This window comes from Bos taurus, chromosome 22 (assembly GCF_002263795.3).
Source record: "Bos taurus isolate L1 Dominette 01449 registration number 42190680 breed Hereford chromosome 22, ARS-UCD2.0, whole genome shotgun sequence".
NCBI classification, from domain to species: Eukaryota; Metazoa; Chordata; class Mammalia; order Artiodactyla; family Bovidae; genus Bos; species Bos taurus.
Genome location: NC_037349.1, coordinates 53390203 through 53404670, shown reverse-complemented (window position 1 = coordinate 53404670; position 14468 = coordinate 53390203). Strand labels below are relative to the sequence as shown.

The 14468-nt window shown below is 50.5% G+C and overlaps 1 protein-coding gene across 4 annotated transcripts in view; it reads right to left on the bottom strand.

The window, feature by feature from the left end:
• Positions 1-342: 342 nt before the first annotated feature.
• Positions 343-14468, bottom strand: part of FYCO1 (FYVE and coiled-coil domain autophagy adaptor 1) — a 103351-nt gene continuing 89225 nt past the window's right edge. For all 4 annotated transcript variants that reach the window (XM_059880183.1, XM_005223113.5, XM_002697098.7 and 1 more), the window contains 2 exons: positions 6149-6258; positions 343-4131 (listed from right to left, as the gene is read on the bottom strand). In XM_059880183.1, the coding sequence (XP_059736166.1) occupies positions 4056-4131; positions 6149-6258 (186 nt within the window). In that variant the 3' untranslated portion in view covers positions 343-4055. The remainder of the gene's footprint in view (positions 4132-6148; positions 6259-14468) is intronic.

Sequence of the window (14468 nt, the reverse complement as noted above, 5' to 3'; positions counted from 1 at the left end):
GGCCACCTGTGACCTCCTCCCCGACTCCATCATTCTGGTAAATCAGGCTGCTCTTCGTGGACCAGGGGAGGGCTGGGGAATTTCACTGAACGCAGAAGCTCTTCTGGCAGAGGGCAGTGGGTTGGTGCACTGCATTGGCTGAGGCAAGTCTGAACTCGGACCTCAGCGTAGACTGTGGGTCCAGACACCAGGCCAATTTGGCAACCTCTTAGAACAGCTGCTTTTTTTCTTCCCTTTTGAAGTCACAGGACTTGACATGGCCCAACAGCTTTGCCCCCACTCTGCTGTGTGCAATTTCCTCTCTCACCTTATGTCTCAATGGAATGAAAGACGACGCCACTCTCAATGTCATAGTGTTTATTTAAATCCTGAGATTAAAAATAAGACATTCCCAATGGTGCAGCAGATGCTATACGGACTATGTTTTGGGATACAAAAGTTGCTCACCCCCACTGGGCAGGTGGAGAGTTGGCATTTGATGTGCTTCTGGTAATTATTTGGCAGATAAAAAAGAGATGGGTTCCCAGACCCACTACCCTGTAAGGCCGCGAGCATTGAGGATTGGTCAATTAAAGTGCAATTCTGATTTGGAAGCCACCCAACTGAGGCTTCACTGTTGCTCTGCAGCCATGGGGGAACAGGAGCATCTCTGGACAGCCCTTGTCCTCAGGTTCTGAGGAAGTCTTTTTATCAGAAATGCCTCCCCAAATTTAAAGATGTACTGTGTTATTTTGAAAAAGTGCTTAAGAGAGAAAAGGCATTATTAACTGTCTTTATTTCCTTGGAAGCACCACAACAGAGAATTCACCCAGGGTTCCACTGAAAAGAACCTTTTGGGTAAGTGTTTTGTAAACGCAGATGGCTGACTAAACATTCTCTGTGCCAGGTGACCCTTGGTTCTGAGCATTGCAGAGGGCGGCTCTGCTCTCATTCTCAACACCTCTGAGCTGAGGCTGGGATTCTCCAAGGTGGAGTCACCAAGGTGGGCTTCTAAAACTGAAACTCCTATAAAAACGTATGGTCAACAGCTAATCACAATGATAAAACACAGACTGAGATTTCATCTCCAAATGGGGATTTCTTTTCAGATGAGTCTGGAATGGCTTCACCACCGAAGGTGAGTGACAACTGAAAATAATTTTAAAAAACCATCTCCTTTATCTCTGATTTATCTAGCGTGGCTGTGCATTCATACTTTTCAGACCCTATGTAGTGTTTCAGTTCCAGATTCCTGTTTGAGAATTTCCTTGCCTGCTCTTGATCCAGTGGATGTGGAGTAGGTGGGCTCCAGCCAGAAGTGCTCTGCAGGGGCTACGCTTTCTCCCAAACATGCTTGCTGGCGGTGGATGAGGGTGCCTGACAGAGGCCTCGTGTTCCTGGGTGAGGGCGATCAGTGGCTCCCAAGGCAGTGGTGAGCAAGGCGGCTGGTACTAATCTTGTACTAAACAGCAACAGTTATTCAGAGAGCTTGGCCAGCCCCCAAAGAGGCTGATGGGGGACTTTTTTTCTTTTTTTTTAGATAGTGATCTGGGATCCCAAGAATGCTTCCTACTTGTTGACTTTTAGTGTTAATTCAGTCTACTGGCCGGGGCCACCACTTTCAATAGCTGTTTTTCATTATTGTTTGCATTAAAAAGAATACCTCAGCCCCCAAACTTCAGTAAAGTTGGGAACTTGTTTAAAATAAGAAAGCAGTTTATAGAAGCCATACTTAAATATGCCAAGATGATCTCTAGCTGCACAGCAAACCCGAGCTCCCACAGCAAAGTAACAAAGAACAAGAGTCCATTCAGCACAAAAAACTAAATACGCTGCAGAGGCAGGGTGGGGCCGCAGTGGGCAGGCGAAGGCCTCTGCACCACTGCCATCACCGTCTGCAGTGCTGGCACAAGGGGCCCACGAGCTCCTGCAGCAGTGGCTCTGGGCTGGCTTCACAAGAGCCACGGGATTTTTTTAAGCTGCAGTTGGTCCCCTGCTGGGTCGAGTCACAGAGGTTCAGAACAAGCCTCAGATGGAATGTCTCAGGGCTTCCGCAGGAAACATATCAGCTACTCGAGAAAAGCTGATTCGAGCTGCAGGTGACGGTGGTGACATGAGCAGAGGACCGTCTGCTTGGCCATGTCTCCAGGGTATCCTGGGAAAGCTAAGCACTCAAACTGAGATTCCAGATGCTTCAGGGTCTTTTGTTTCTCTCAAGTGGTGAGCCAGCTACATCTGATTATCCTTTTCAAGGGGGAGATGGATTTAAAGGCAGGGTAGTTTGCTTTCAAGCAGTGTGGCACCCTGTAAGGACAAGCACGAGTCCAGGAAGTCTCTGAGGGCCTGGCCATTTCTGTTTTGGTGCTAAGCACCGTCAGGACCTTGCTCAATGAGGTGCTAGAGACTCCTGGCTTTCTGCCATAGGCGGCTGCTCCCAGGAAAGAGAGCACAAGAGGGCCAGCTCTTTTCTGGAAGGTTCTGTTCACCGTGTCTCAAGCCCCACTTAAAGTGCCTGGAACTGCCTATGTCTCCTGTTTAAATGGAAGTTCTGAGTCTACTGCCAAAGTCATTTCCTCCTACCTCTGCTGGCGCCTGGGAGGTATGGGGTCTGAACTGAACTTGGCCAAGGATTCTTGACCCATTCATCAGTTCTCAAAACCAGTCAGACCAGGCTCGTGAATGACGAGATGAAGCTTCGACGTGGTGTGACTCGGCTTAGTCACCGGGCTAGCTGAAGGGCTGGCGGGGTACTAGGACCTGCAGTTGCCTTGCCAGGTACCCTCTCCCCTGACCACAGCTAAGGTGGGCTGCTTGGTCAGATCTCTGCTCACTGCGGAAGGACCTGGGTCCTGACTGCCCTGTGAACAGGGCACAGAGAGGCCATCACAGGTGAGCACTCTGTGGTGGGAGAAAAGGGCCACAGAGAACAGGAAGATCATCTGCTGCTTGTCCCGGAAAAGGACAGAGGATTCATTTGCTCCCAGGTGTCAGGTGCAGGCTGAGCAGCAGGAAGTGGAAAAGCGGTGCAGGGAACCCAGGCAGGTGGGGAGGAGGGACCGAGAGGTGAGCAAAGAGCCGATTCATGAATTATGCCTGTGTATACTTGAGTTAGCAAAGACTTCTCTTAAGAAGCCTCCGATTTTTAAAAGTGGTTCCTACCCTGAATATAATCATTAGTAAACATATCTGCAGAAGCTCTTGTTAATACAAACAAAGACAGGCTGAGGAGTGAGCCGCACAGGCTGACGCGTCCAGCCTTTTGGTCATGGCGTGGACGTTACCCAGCATCTGGGCTCTGGCCCTCTGGATGTAGACTGCACTGCAGGCCCTCAGTCGGTGGGTTCTGTTTCCTGGATTAGCTTCACTTCTGATTCTTAGGGTGGTACTTTGGAGCTGTTGAGAGGCCCAGCTGAGTGGAGGGCTTTGCTCCAAGACAGACTCGCCCAGATAGAAGGGCCAGGAGAAAAGTGCAGCTGGCGGCCCCTCTGAGCAGCCCTGCACTCCCCGGGCAGGAGGGGACAGGAGCATGATCGAGGAAGCTGGATGGGATCTCAGGCGGGGCCCTAGGTGCCCTGATGTCCTTTCCCAGGGAGGACTCAAGGGCCCCACAGGGTCTGGCCAGGCCTTCCAGCTCATGGTCACCCGTGATGCCTGGCTGGGCACAGGGGGGCTGTGTCTCTCCACGGGTGGAAGTCGGGACCCCTCTGACCTGGGAAACTCTTCACAGGAGGCCTGGAGCCAACTGCACCCCCCTGGAGAGGCCAATGGTCTCCTGAGTGTTTAAACCTTTGGCATAGTGTCCCTCTGGGTGTGAGGACAATGGAAAACATCACTTGAGCCCTTACGAGCCACGGGGCTAAGAGTGATGTGCACAGCGCCGAGTACACGGCGCTCGGAGCAACGCGGCTCTGACGAGCAGCCAAGGGCCCGTCTCCTAAAGTTGCATAGTGGATACTGATAGCTTTAGAGCAGCTATTTTTTGTTTTCTGGGTTTTTTAGGTGCTTTACGTGACAAGTGAGGAGGAGTAGTGTTTCCTGTGGGTAATGTGAAACTAGCAAAATCCAGGTACTTGAGGTTACGGGAAATCACTTCCATCGTAGATCACAGGCCGGTCAACAGTTAAGTGATAAAAGACTTTCTTGGAGACGAATCTAGGAGACAAATGGAGAAGGAGGGGTTATTCCGAGGGCTGGAAGCAGCTGCAGTGACCTGGCTGGGGTGGGTGCTGGCTGGCATGGGAAGCTTTGGTGCAAAGACCTCTGTTCCGAGCCTGGGGTCCCTCACAGACTGCGTGGACTCTTCCGGGTCCCCTCACCCCCATTTCCTGTCTCTCTAGCAGAGACATCTTCCTGCAAAATGTCAGGGCCTTAGGACACCTCCGTGGACTGTCCTGGGCTTGGGTGCAGAAACGCCCATCCAGTCCCGCACTGTGAAGCACCCCTCCTTGCCTTGCTGCTCTGAAGGGGCCCTGGGGTGGGGGTGTCTCAGGGGTCTCGGCGGTCTGGGCTGCCCTGGGGAAGTGGGTGGCGCAGGCGTGGAGGGGACACACACAGTGGAGGCGAGCCTGGATCTCATTCTGACTGGACATCTGGATCTCTTCCGCTGTTGTGCTTTGAAAACCTTGACTAGGCCCTGAGACGACGTCAGTGGTGAGGGCTGCAGTGTGTCTCAGCACCACGGCCGCTCCTAATGCCGACTGCAAAGCTGGTCTGCAGCTGCCTCTGCCCTCAACACGCTGCTCCCAGCCTCTCCGTCAACCTGCGGTGGGGCTCAGGGAGGTAGTAAAAATGCTGGCTGCCACCACAGAGGAAACTGGGGTTCCACTAAAACCCAGAGGGGAGAGCAGACCCTCGCTGGGCTGGCCTCCACCCCGTCTCCTGACCGCTGCCCTGAGGGGCTGAGGCCCATGCCTGGTCTGACCAGCTTTCTGGACATGCAGAGCCCATGCCCAGGAATCCTGCTAATGCAGGGTGTGTTCATGTTCCTGGGGGTGTGTGGGGGAAGGGTGGGGAAGGGGAAAGGTGGGGAGCCCGTTCTTCCAAGCTCTCCCTTGGTGGATGCCCTCAGCCACACGCCCTGGGAGTTCAAGGCCCTGAGGTGGTGAGAGGTTGCACTCGGGCTTTCACCAACAGGTGGCGCCCCAGCTTCTCACCTACTTAATAGCTATTAAGTTACTGTGCTTAAAGCCCAGCAGGCTGGCAAGGGCGCCTATGGGGAGGGATGTGGCCGCAAGCTCAGGGCCCCGCTCAGAGAGGATGTGGCTGAATGCTTATCAGACAGGTCTTATGAATGAAGCGAGCCCCTACTAAGGGCTTACACTGAAGCCAGAAGAGGGACAGGTGCCCAGCAGCCTTCACCGTGCCAGCCGCACATCTCCATGAAGCAGGGCCCTGGCTCGAGGCAGATGCTCAACCAACATTGGTCTGCTGTCCTGCTTCCTTTCTTGGACGCCCCTCCAGCCTCATCTCCATTCACCCCATCCTCCTGACCCCTCAACCCTGCACTCACTCCTGGACCTGCACCTGGAGCTCTGAAGTCGTGCTCCCCAGGGATGGGACCTGCTGCTCCACTCCCTGGACGAGGGGGCCCAGGGGCCTCGCCTCGCAGCTCCAGTTCTGATTAGCTCTGGGCCTTCTTACTTCACTTCTCTCTCATCCATCCATCCATCCATTTACCCATCCGCCCAATCCTTCCACTGTATTTGCTGGCTCTTCTCTGGCCTGGGCAGAGGGCATCAGGACGGCAGAAGCAGAAGAGCATCCCGGGTAAGAGCCTAGAGCCTCGAGCCAGGCCACCTGGGTTCAAATCCAGCCCCACCACCAGCTGGGTGATTGGGAGTGCCCCTCTTCTAGGTCCTCAGCCCCTTAGCAGTAACACGAGGAGAAAGACAGTCCCTACTGCACGGGGCTGCTGTGCGGCTGAAGGGAGTAGTAGTAATAAGAGCAGAGGGCAGAGAACACACTTAACCCGTGGTGAGACTGTAAGTATCAGGCTGTGTGTTACACACTCTACAAAGGACACTGGAACACCAGAGTATAGGTCTAAAATTAATGAACCACTGATAATCAGGGACTGATAATTAAACAACTGCTTTTAAACGTCCACCTCTGTCCTTGAGGCGGGGTGCCGGGTGGGTTCATCCGGATGCTGACCGAGGAGGCGGCCTACCTGGAAAAAGTGTTGTCGAAGATGAGCAGGTAGATGCCTGGTGTGCGGACCTTGAGCTGGCCCTGGATGTTCTCCTTGTGGGAATTGCAGCGGGTGGTGGGAATGAGCACCTGGGAGGAGAAGCAGATGGGAAAGTGTCACAGAAGCGGAGGGCACCACAGAGCCTCTGGGCAGACTCTTCATTTGGGGAAGGAAACTGAGGCCCAGGGAGGCTGAATGCCTCATCCAAGGTCACAGCTGAGCCTCATCAGCCCCCACTTCCGGGGGGTGTCCTTCCACATGCCCTGGGTTTGTCAACAACTTACAATGGGGCGGGGACCAGTATAGACAGGAGTTTCATCCAAAATCATGATAGGTCAGCATCCTGAAAGAATGGTCCCCCCAGCCTCCTCTGACCATGCCAGTGCCAGAACGCTCTACTGTCCAGAGAAGCAGCTTCTTCCTGGCTTCAGGAAGCAGAGGCTTACTCCAGGTGAAATCCTGCCTGGTCCCTTCCTGTTGGTGCTAATGCTGCTGCCCTTGGGGGTGTCAGAGGACGGGCCAAGCCCCCCATCCACATCTCTCAGGCACTCTGTGAAGCTTCTGGGTCTACTTTCCTCCAGGCTGACCGCCCCGGCTCCACCTGTGGCTTCTCACTTGGCCCCAGTCAGTCCGTATGTCCCAGAGCCCTTTCATCTTTCCAGGTCTCCAGCTTCCTATCTCCTCTGAGAATGAGAAATTAATCCCAGGAGACACTTATTTTCTGAGAACATTGTTCCTAGGGCCTCACTGTCAGAGGCCAAGTCTGAGCACATGGTGTGAGCTGGCCAGGGCCGGGGCTGGGGTCCTGGGATGGCCAACATCTTCCCCACGCGAAGTCTTCAACCTGCTGGCCAGGTGAGACACTTTAAAACTGAAGATATAATAGGAAGTAACACAGAGCCAGCCAAAATTAAAAACATTTTTGGGAGGGCTTCCCTGCTGGTCCCAGCGGTTAAGTATCCATCTGCCAATGCAGGGGACATGGGTGTGTTCCCTGGTCTGGGAAGATCCCACAGGCTGAGGGGCACTAGGTCCTCGAGCCACAACTGCTGAGCCCAGGGCTGCGACCACTGCAGCCTGCACACCCAGAGCCTGGGCTCCACAAGAGGAGCCACTGCAGTGAGAAGCCTGCGCACGACAAACAGCAGCCCCCACTCGCCGCAACTAGAGAAGACCTGCACGTGAACGTTGTCAACCTGTATAAAATGACTGAATCCAAAACACAAAGATGAGATTACTTTTTCACCTCAAGGCTGAACATAGCTGCCTATTTCTTGAAACGCTACACGGTGGCCACAAAGTTCCCAAAGTGGAGTCAGTTCCCACAAAGAGCGCTGCCCTTAAGGATCTTGTGGTTTAATGGTGATAACAGATAAGAAAACATTCAGTTGTGCTGGGTGAGGCTGTCACAGTAGGTGTACTGGGGAGGGGTGCCTGTCCCAGCCTCTCGGTGGGTGGGAGGAGAGGCAGAATCAGGGAAGACTTCCTGGAAGAGGCAGCACTGAGCTAGGACAATTTAGTTATTACAGTCCACGGGGCCTCAAAGAGTCAGACACAACTGAGGGCACACACTTCTAACTTATTTGTATCTTTACATTTAAATTTTATTGCTTGTAGGCATGATGGGGTTGGGGCTTACTTTTATCCAACTTGACAATTCCTGCCTTTCAATTGGGATGTTTATCTAACTGACATTTATGCGATTGTCAATAAGGTTAGGTTTGAGTTCCTCATCTCACTGTTTTTTATTTGTTCCACCTGCTGATCGCTCTCTTTTCCTCTCAAAGCAGTAAGCTAGGGCAATTTCCGGGCTCAACTTGTTCTAGCAAAGATCACTGTCCATCATCGCCTACTGCACAGTGACTTGAAAACCCTTGCTTCTCGTATTTTGTCTGTTTTGGTTACTTCTTGGGAGGGTAAATCTCAGCCATTCTCCCGTGCTTTTGAACATGTTGTCCCCCAGCCTGGTGTGGCCAGCGAATAAAAATAAATGAGAGACTCAGGTTGGATCCCTGGGTCGGGAAAACATCCTGGAGAAGGGAATAGCAACCCACTCTAGTACTCTTGCTGGAGAATACCATGGACAGAGGAGCCTAGTGGGCTGGAGTCCATGGGGGTCTCAAAGAGTCATATATGACTGAGCAACTAAGTTAAAAGTAAAGGAATGTAAGAAGATACATCATGCTGCTGCCGCTCAGTCACTTCAGTCGTGTCCAGCTCTGTGCGATGCTACGGACTGCAGCCCGCCAGGCTCCTCTGTCCATGGGGTTCTCTAGGCAAGAGTACTAGAGTGGGTTGCCATGCCCCTCTCCAGGGGACCTTCCTGTCCCAGGGATTGAACCCAAGTCTCCTGTACTTCAAACAGATTCTTTACCACTGAGCCACCAGGGAAGCCCCATACCATGCTAACACTGGTCAAAAGAAGCTACAGTAATATCCAAGTAGATTTTACATCAAAGAACGTGGCCAGGGATAGTATCATAAATGATAAAGACGGCAGTTCATCAAGGGAACATAACAATCCTAAGCATTATCTATTAACTTGATCTAACTGATATTTATAGGACAGTCCACCCAACAATAGCAGAACACGCATTCTTTTCCAGTATTAGTTCAGTTCAGTCATTCACTCGTGTCTGACTCTTTGTGACCCTATGGACTGTAGCACGCTAGGCTTCCCTCTCCATCACCAACTCTTGGAGCTTGCTCAAACTCATGTCCATCGAGTTGGTGACGCTATCCAATCATCTCATCCTCTGTCGTCCCCTTTCTCCCGCCTTCAATCTTTCCCAGCATCAGAGTCTTTTCAAATGAGTCAGTTCTTCACATCAGGTGGCCAAAGTATTGGAGTTTCAGCTTCAGCACCAGTCTTTCCAATGAATTGTCAGCACTGATTTATTTTAGGATTGACTGGGTTGAACTTTTTGCTTATCCAAGGGACTCTCAAGAGTTTTCTCCAACACCATAGTTCAAAAGCATGAATTCTCACCACTCATCTTTCTTTATGGTCCAACTCTAACATCCATACATGATTACTGGAAAAACCATAGCTTTGACTAGACAGACCTTTGTTGGTAAAGTAATGTCTCTGCTTTTTAATATGCTGTTTAGGTTTGTCATAGTTTTTCTTCCAAGGAGCAAGCGGCTTTTAATTTCATGGCTATAATCACAGTCGATAGTGATTTTGGGGCCCAAGAAAACAGTCTACCACTATACCAAGTGAACATTTCCTGCAAAGATGGGCACAATAAAGGACAGAAACGGCACGGACCTAAGTAGAAGATATTAAGAAGAGGTGGCAAGAATACACAGAAGAACTAGACAAAAAAGATCTTCACAACCCAGATAACCACAATGGTGTGATCACTCACCTAGAGCCAGACATCCTGGACTGTGAAGTCAAGAGGGCCTTACATTAAGTGGGGCTTACAAAGCATCACTACAAACAAAGCTAGTGGAGGTGATGGAATTCCAGTTGAGCTATTTCAAATCCTAAAAGATGATGCTGTGAAAGTGCTGCACTCAATATGCCAGCAAATTTGGAAAACTCAGCAGTGGTCACAGGACTGGAAAAGATCCGTTTTCATTCCAATCCCAAAGAAAGGCATTGCCAAAGAATGCTCAAACTACCACACAATTGCACTCATCTCACACACTAGCAAAGTAATGCTCAAAATTCTCCAAGCAAGGCTTCAACAGTACGGGAACTGAGAACTTCCATATGCTCAAGCTGGATTTAGAAAAGGCAGAGGAACCAGAGATCAAATTGCCAATATCCATTGGATCATCGAAAAAGGAAGAGAATTCCAGAAAAACATCTACTTCTGCTTTACTGACAAAGCCTTTGACTGCGTGGATCACAACAAACTGTGCTTCACAGTTTTCACTCTCTTCAAGAGATGGGAATACCAGACCACCTGACCTGCCTCCTGAGAAATCTGTATGCAGGTCAAGAAGCAACAGTTAGAATCGAACATGGAACAGCAGACTGGTTCCAAACTGGGAAAACAGTACTTCAAGGCTGTATATTGTCACCCTGCTTATTTGACTTATATGCAGAATACATCTTGCAAAATGCCAGGCTCGATGAAGCACAAGCTGGAATCAAGATTGCCGGGAGAAATATCAATAACCTCAGATATGCAGATGACACCACCCTAACGGCAGAAAGCGAAGAGGAACTAAAGAGCCTCTTGATGAAAGTGAAAGAGGAGAATGAAAAAGCTGGCTTAAAACTCCACATTAAAAAACTAAGATCATGGCATCTGGTCCCATCACTTTATGGCAAATAGATGGGGAAACAATGGAAACAGTGACAGACTTTTCCAGTATACTTGGAATAATCGCTAGGTGGGCCACATTCTAGGCCATTAAGAAAAATTACATTTAAAAGGATCCAAACTATAAAAAGTGTGTTTTCTGACAATGGAGTTAGGTTAGAAAAAAACTGCAGCTGTCTAGAAAATCCCCAAATATCCGAAACTAAATAACACATGAGTCAGACAAAAGTCAAAAGGGAGACCTCAAAGGCCTGGGAGACAGACAGAGCGCAGAGCAGCCTCCTGCCACCACAGTACCCCGGCTCTGACTGCAAGCTGATGGTGCTGAGGGAGCAGGACGGGCCCAAGACAAGCCTGGAGGAGACTGAGATGCATGAGGACCTCCTACGTGTGGGCTCTGTGGCAGCTCCTCTACCAAGTAGAATGTGGTATCTCATCGAGCTCCATTAATGGTTTATAATATTCTAGTTCTACAGGGAACTGAGACTCCTGGGAGGTTGAGTGGTTGGGTCTGTTCCTGTGATCTATAACCTAAAAGTTTTGAGCCTGGCCTGAGAAATTTCAGCAAGCACATGTAGAGGAAGCGCCGGGGAGAAAGGCTTGCGGTTTACACAGGGATGCCTGTGTGCCCCGCTCCTCAGCCTTCCCACACACCACTTTGATTACAAAGCAAAAGCCAAGAGCTTGTCGAGGCAGTATCCTCCGAAGGGGACATGTAAGATAATACTCTTTATTTCTTTAAAACAGTCTATAGACTTTTTGTTCATTCCAGCTGCTGTTTTTTCCACCATGGTCAAAATCTGCAAGATTTTCTCGCTATTACTTTAAATCAATCAACCAAACCATCTAGGGGAGACAAAGGCTCTGGTGTAAAACTGTGGAAAATTCTTTAAGAGATGGGAATACCAGACCCTACCTGCCTCCTGAGAAATCTATACGCAGGTCAAGAAGCAACAGAACTGGACATGGAACAACAGATTGGTTCCAAATTGGGAAAGGAGTATGTCAAGGCTGTATACTGTCACCCTGCTTATTTAACTTACATGCAGAGTGTATCATGTGAAATTCTGGGTTGGATAAAGCACAAGCTGGAATCAAGATTGCTGGGAAAAATGTCAGGAACCTCAGATATACAGATGATACAACCCTTATGGCAGAAAGCAAAGAGGAACTAAAGAGTCTCTTGATGCAAGTGAAAGAGAAGAATGAAAAAGCTGGCTTACAGCTCAATATTCAAAAAGCTAAGATCATGGCATCTGGTCCTATCACTTCATGGCAAAAAGATGGGGAAACAATGGAAACAGCGAGAGACTTTACTTTCTTGGGCTCCAAAATCACTGTGGGTGGTGACTGCAGCCATGAAGTTAAAAGACTCTTGTTCCTTGGAAGAAAAGCTATGACAAGCCAAGACAGAGTATTAAAAAGTAGAAACAAACAAACAAACAAAGTAATAAAAACACAAAAAGCAGAGACATCACTTTTCCGACAAAGGTCTATATAGTCAAAGCTGTAATTTTGTCAGTAGTCATGCACGGACGTAAGAGTTTGACCATAAGGAAGGCTGAGCGTCGAAGAACTGATGCTTTTGATCTGTGGTGCTGGAGAAGACTCTTCAGAGTCCCTTGGACAACAGGGAGATCTAACCAGTCAATCCTAAAGGAAATCAACCAAGTATTCACTGGAACGACTGATGCTGAAGCTGAAGCTCCAACACTTTGGCCACCTGATGTGAAGAGCCCACTCACTGGAAAAGACCCTGATGCTGGGAAAGACTGAGGGCAGGAGAAGGGGATGACAGAGGATGAGATGGTTGGATGCTATCACTGACTCAATGGACTTGAGTTTGAGCAAACTCCGGGAGATAGTGAAGAACAGAGAAGCGTGGCATGCTGTATGTAGTCCATGGGGTTGCAAAGAGTCAGACATGAGTGAGAAACTGAACAACAATTGCTGTCAAAGCCCATATAGCTGAGGTGACAGATGACGACTGGGGTCCCGTGTAAACCTGAGCAAGACAGGTCTCTGTTGTGTGAACTCTGGGGCCATCCCGCATCAGCCTCCCCTGCTTGGACAGCTGTGACCTGATTTATACCACTTGTCTGCAGAACAGTCCAGTTGGTTTTACTGCTCTCTTGAGAAACTCCGGTGGCCTGGGCCCTGGTACAGAGCCGTGATTCTATGCTAAATGGAAAAAGCCAGTCACAAAAGGCCACGTAACGCGTGATTCCATTCACATGAAATGTCCAGAACAGGAAAGCCGTAAGGACAGAAGGCAGGCTGCTAGTTGCTGGGAGGAGGTAGTGACTGCGAATGGATACAGGGTTTCTTTTTGCTTTATGCAGTGATGAAAATGATCTAAAATTAGACAGTGGTGATGAATTGCTAAGATAACTAATACTAAGATAACTGAACATTTTAAATGGGTGAATTACATGTATGTATGTAAATTGTATCTCTTCAAAATTATTTAAAAATAAAAAGCTCCCTGTCCCGGCTCCTCCCCTGACTCTCAACAGCCCCAGGCAGGCCTCTGGCTTCTCTGGGCAAAGAGACAGGCAGGGCCTGGATCTTGGTCCCTGACTAGCCCCAGGCTTCAGACCAGTGGTCTGTGTACGGGTGGCCTCAGGTCCGTGATTTACTGCTTCTTTTAAGTGCTTCCCAAACTCACCATCTCTCATCTCAGTGTCCAGGCCCGGCCTTGATGGAGAGGGGCCCTCTGGAGAGAGGGTGGTCCCGGGTGGGGCGTATCTGACATGCTCTAGAGACGGCACTGGGCTGCCACGCTGTTCCCCTGCCTGGACGCTTCTCCTGTAAGCCGTGCCCCCTCCCATCCCTCCCAATAGCTTCTCTTGGTTTGGCCCAGGAGTCTCCTGGTCTGCTAACGCCCCCCAGGCTGGGTTAGGTGCCCTTCTTACTGCTCCCCCACCCCCTGCCCGGTGCCACCCCATCATGACAGTCACCACCTGGAATCGCAGTTGTTTCTTTAATAGGGCCTCTCTCTGATGATACTCTGAGCTCCTCAAGGGCAGATCCCAGCGTGGCCCTTCTCTCCTGATCCTCAGTGGGCCCTACAGAGCTCACTATACCACGGAAGTTCAGTGAATGGTTGTGAACTGAGTGCAAGGACCCAGCCCAGTTCCTGATGTCTGAGCCTCCGTCACCGTGAAACCTAAGTGCTGCGAGGTGCACTATGCCCTCTTGTTCCCACAAGGTCCAGGCTGGTCAGGGCATCACCTGGGGAGTCCACAGGTGAAATGCTAAAGAAGTGAGTCTGGACACAGACTCTCCAGGCTGATGTCTGTCCAGGACCTCAGGCAGATGTAACAGCAACCCCACAGCGGGCTGGGGATGGCAGAGGAGCCCCTGAGAGTGAGCACCCTCTCACTCACCGTGAGCTTCTTCTGCCCCCTGGCGACCACTGTGGGAACGACAACGGCTGCCATACCCTCCAGGCAACAACGGAGCCCGAGATGAGGACTCTGAGCTCCTGAATCCTGAGAGGAACCAGCTAGGTCTTTCAGGGCCATGAGGATTAGGCAGGTGAGTGACTGAGCAAGGGGACAGGTGTGGACACAGGGTCTGTCCCCTCCCTCTCTCACCATGGACACCCACCTGTGTCTAATCTGGGCAGACGCAGTGCTTAGGCGCTCAGCGGGCCTTGGGAACGTGAGGTAAACAGCGAAGGTGCTGGGGTGAGTTCTGGGCAGTGCAGCTGTTTGTTAGCGCAGAGCTGACAAGCCCACTGCTTAAGCTGCTCAACCAACTAACTGCCCCGGCAGGCTGCTCTGCATGGCTGAGCCTGTAACCGCTCTCCACCCACAGGCCCAGGACCTCCCAGGTGGATGTTCAGAATTGCTCAGGAAGGAAGGGCTCCCTACATGTGCGGCGAGGTCATGAGCCCCCGAAAGGAAAAGAGGGGCAAGGCAGTTTTTAAATAAGAACGAGCATGAAACTCCGTTCAAGAAGGCCAACTCAGGGGGCCAGATTTCAATTTTAGGCATGAATCTGAAGAGGAGAGA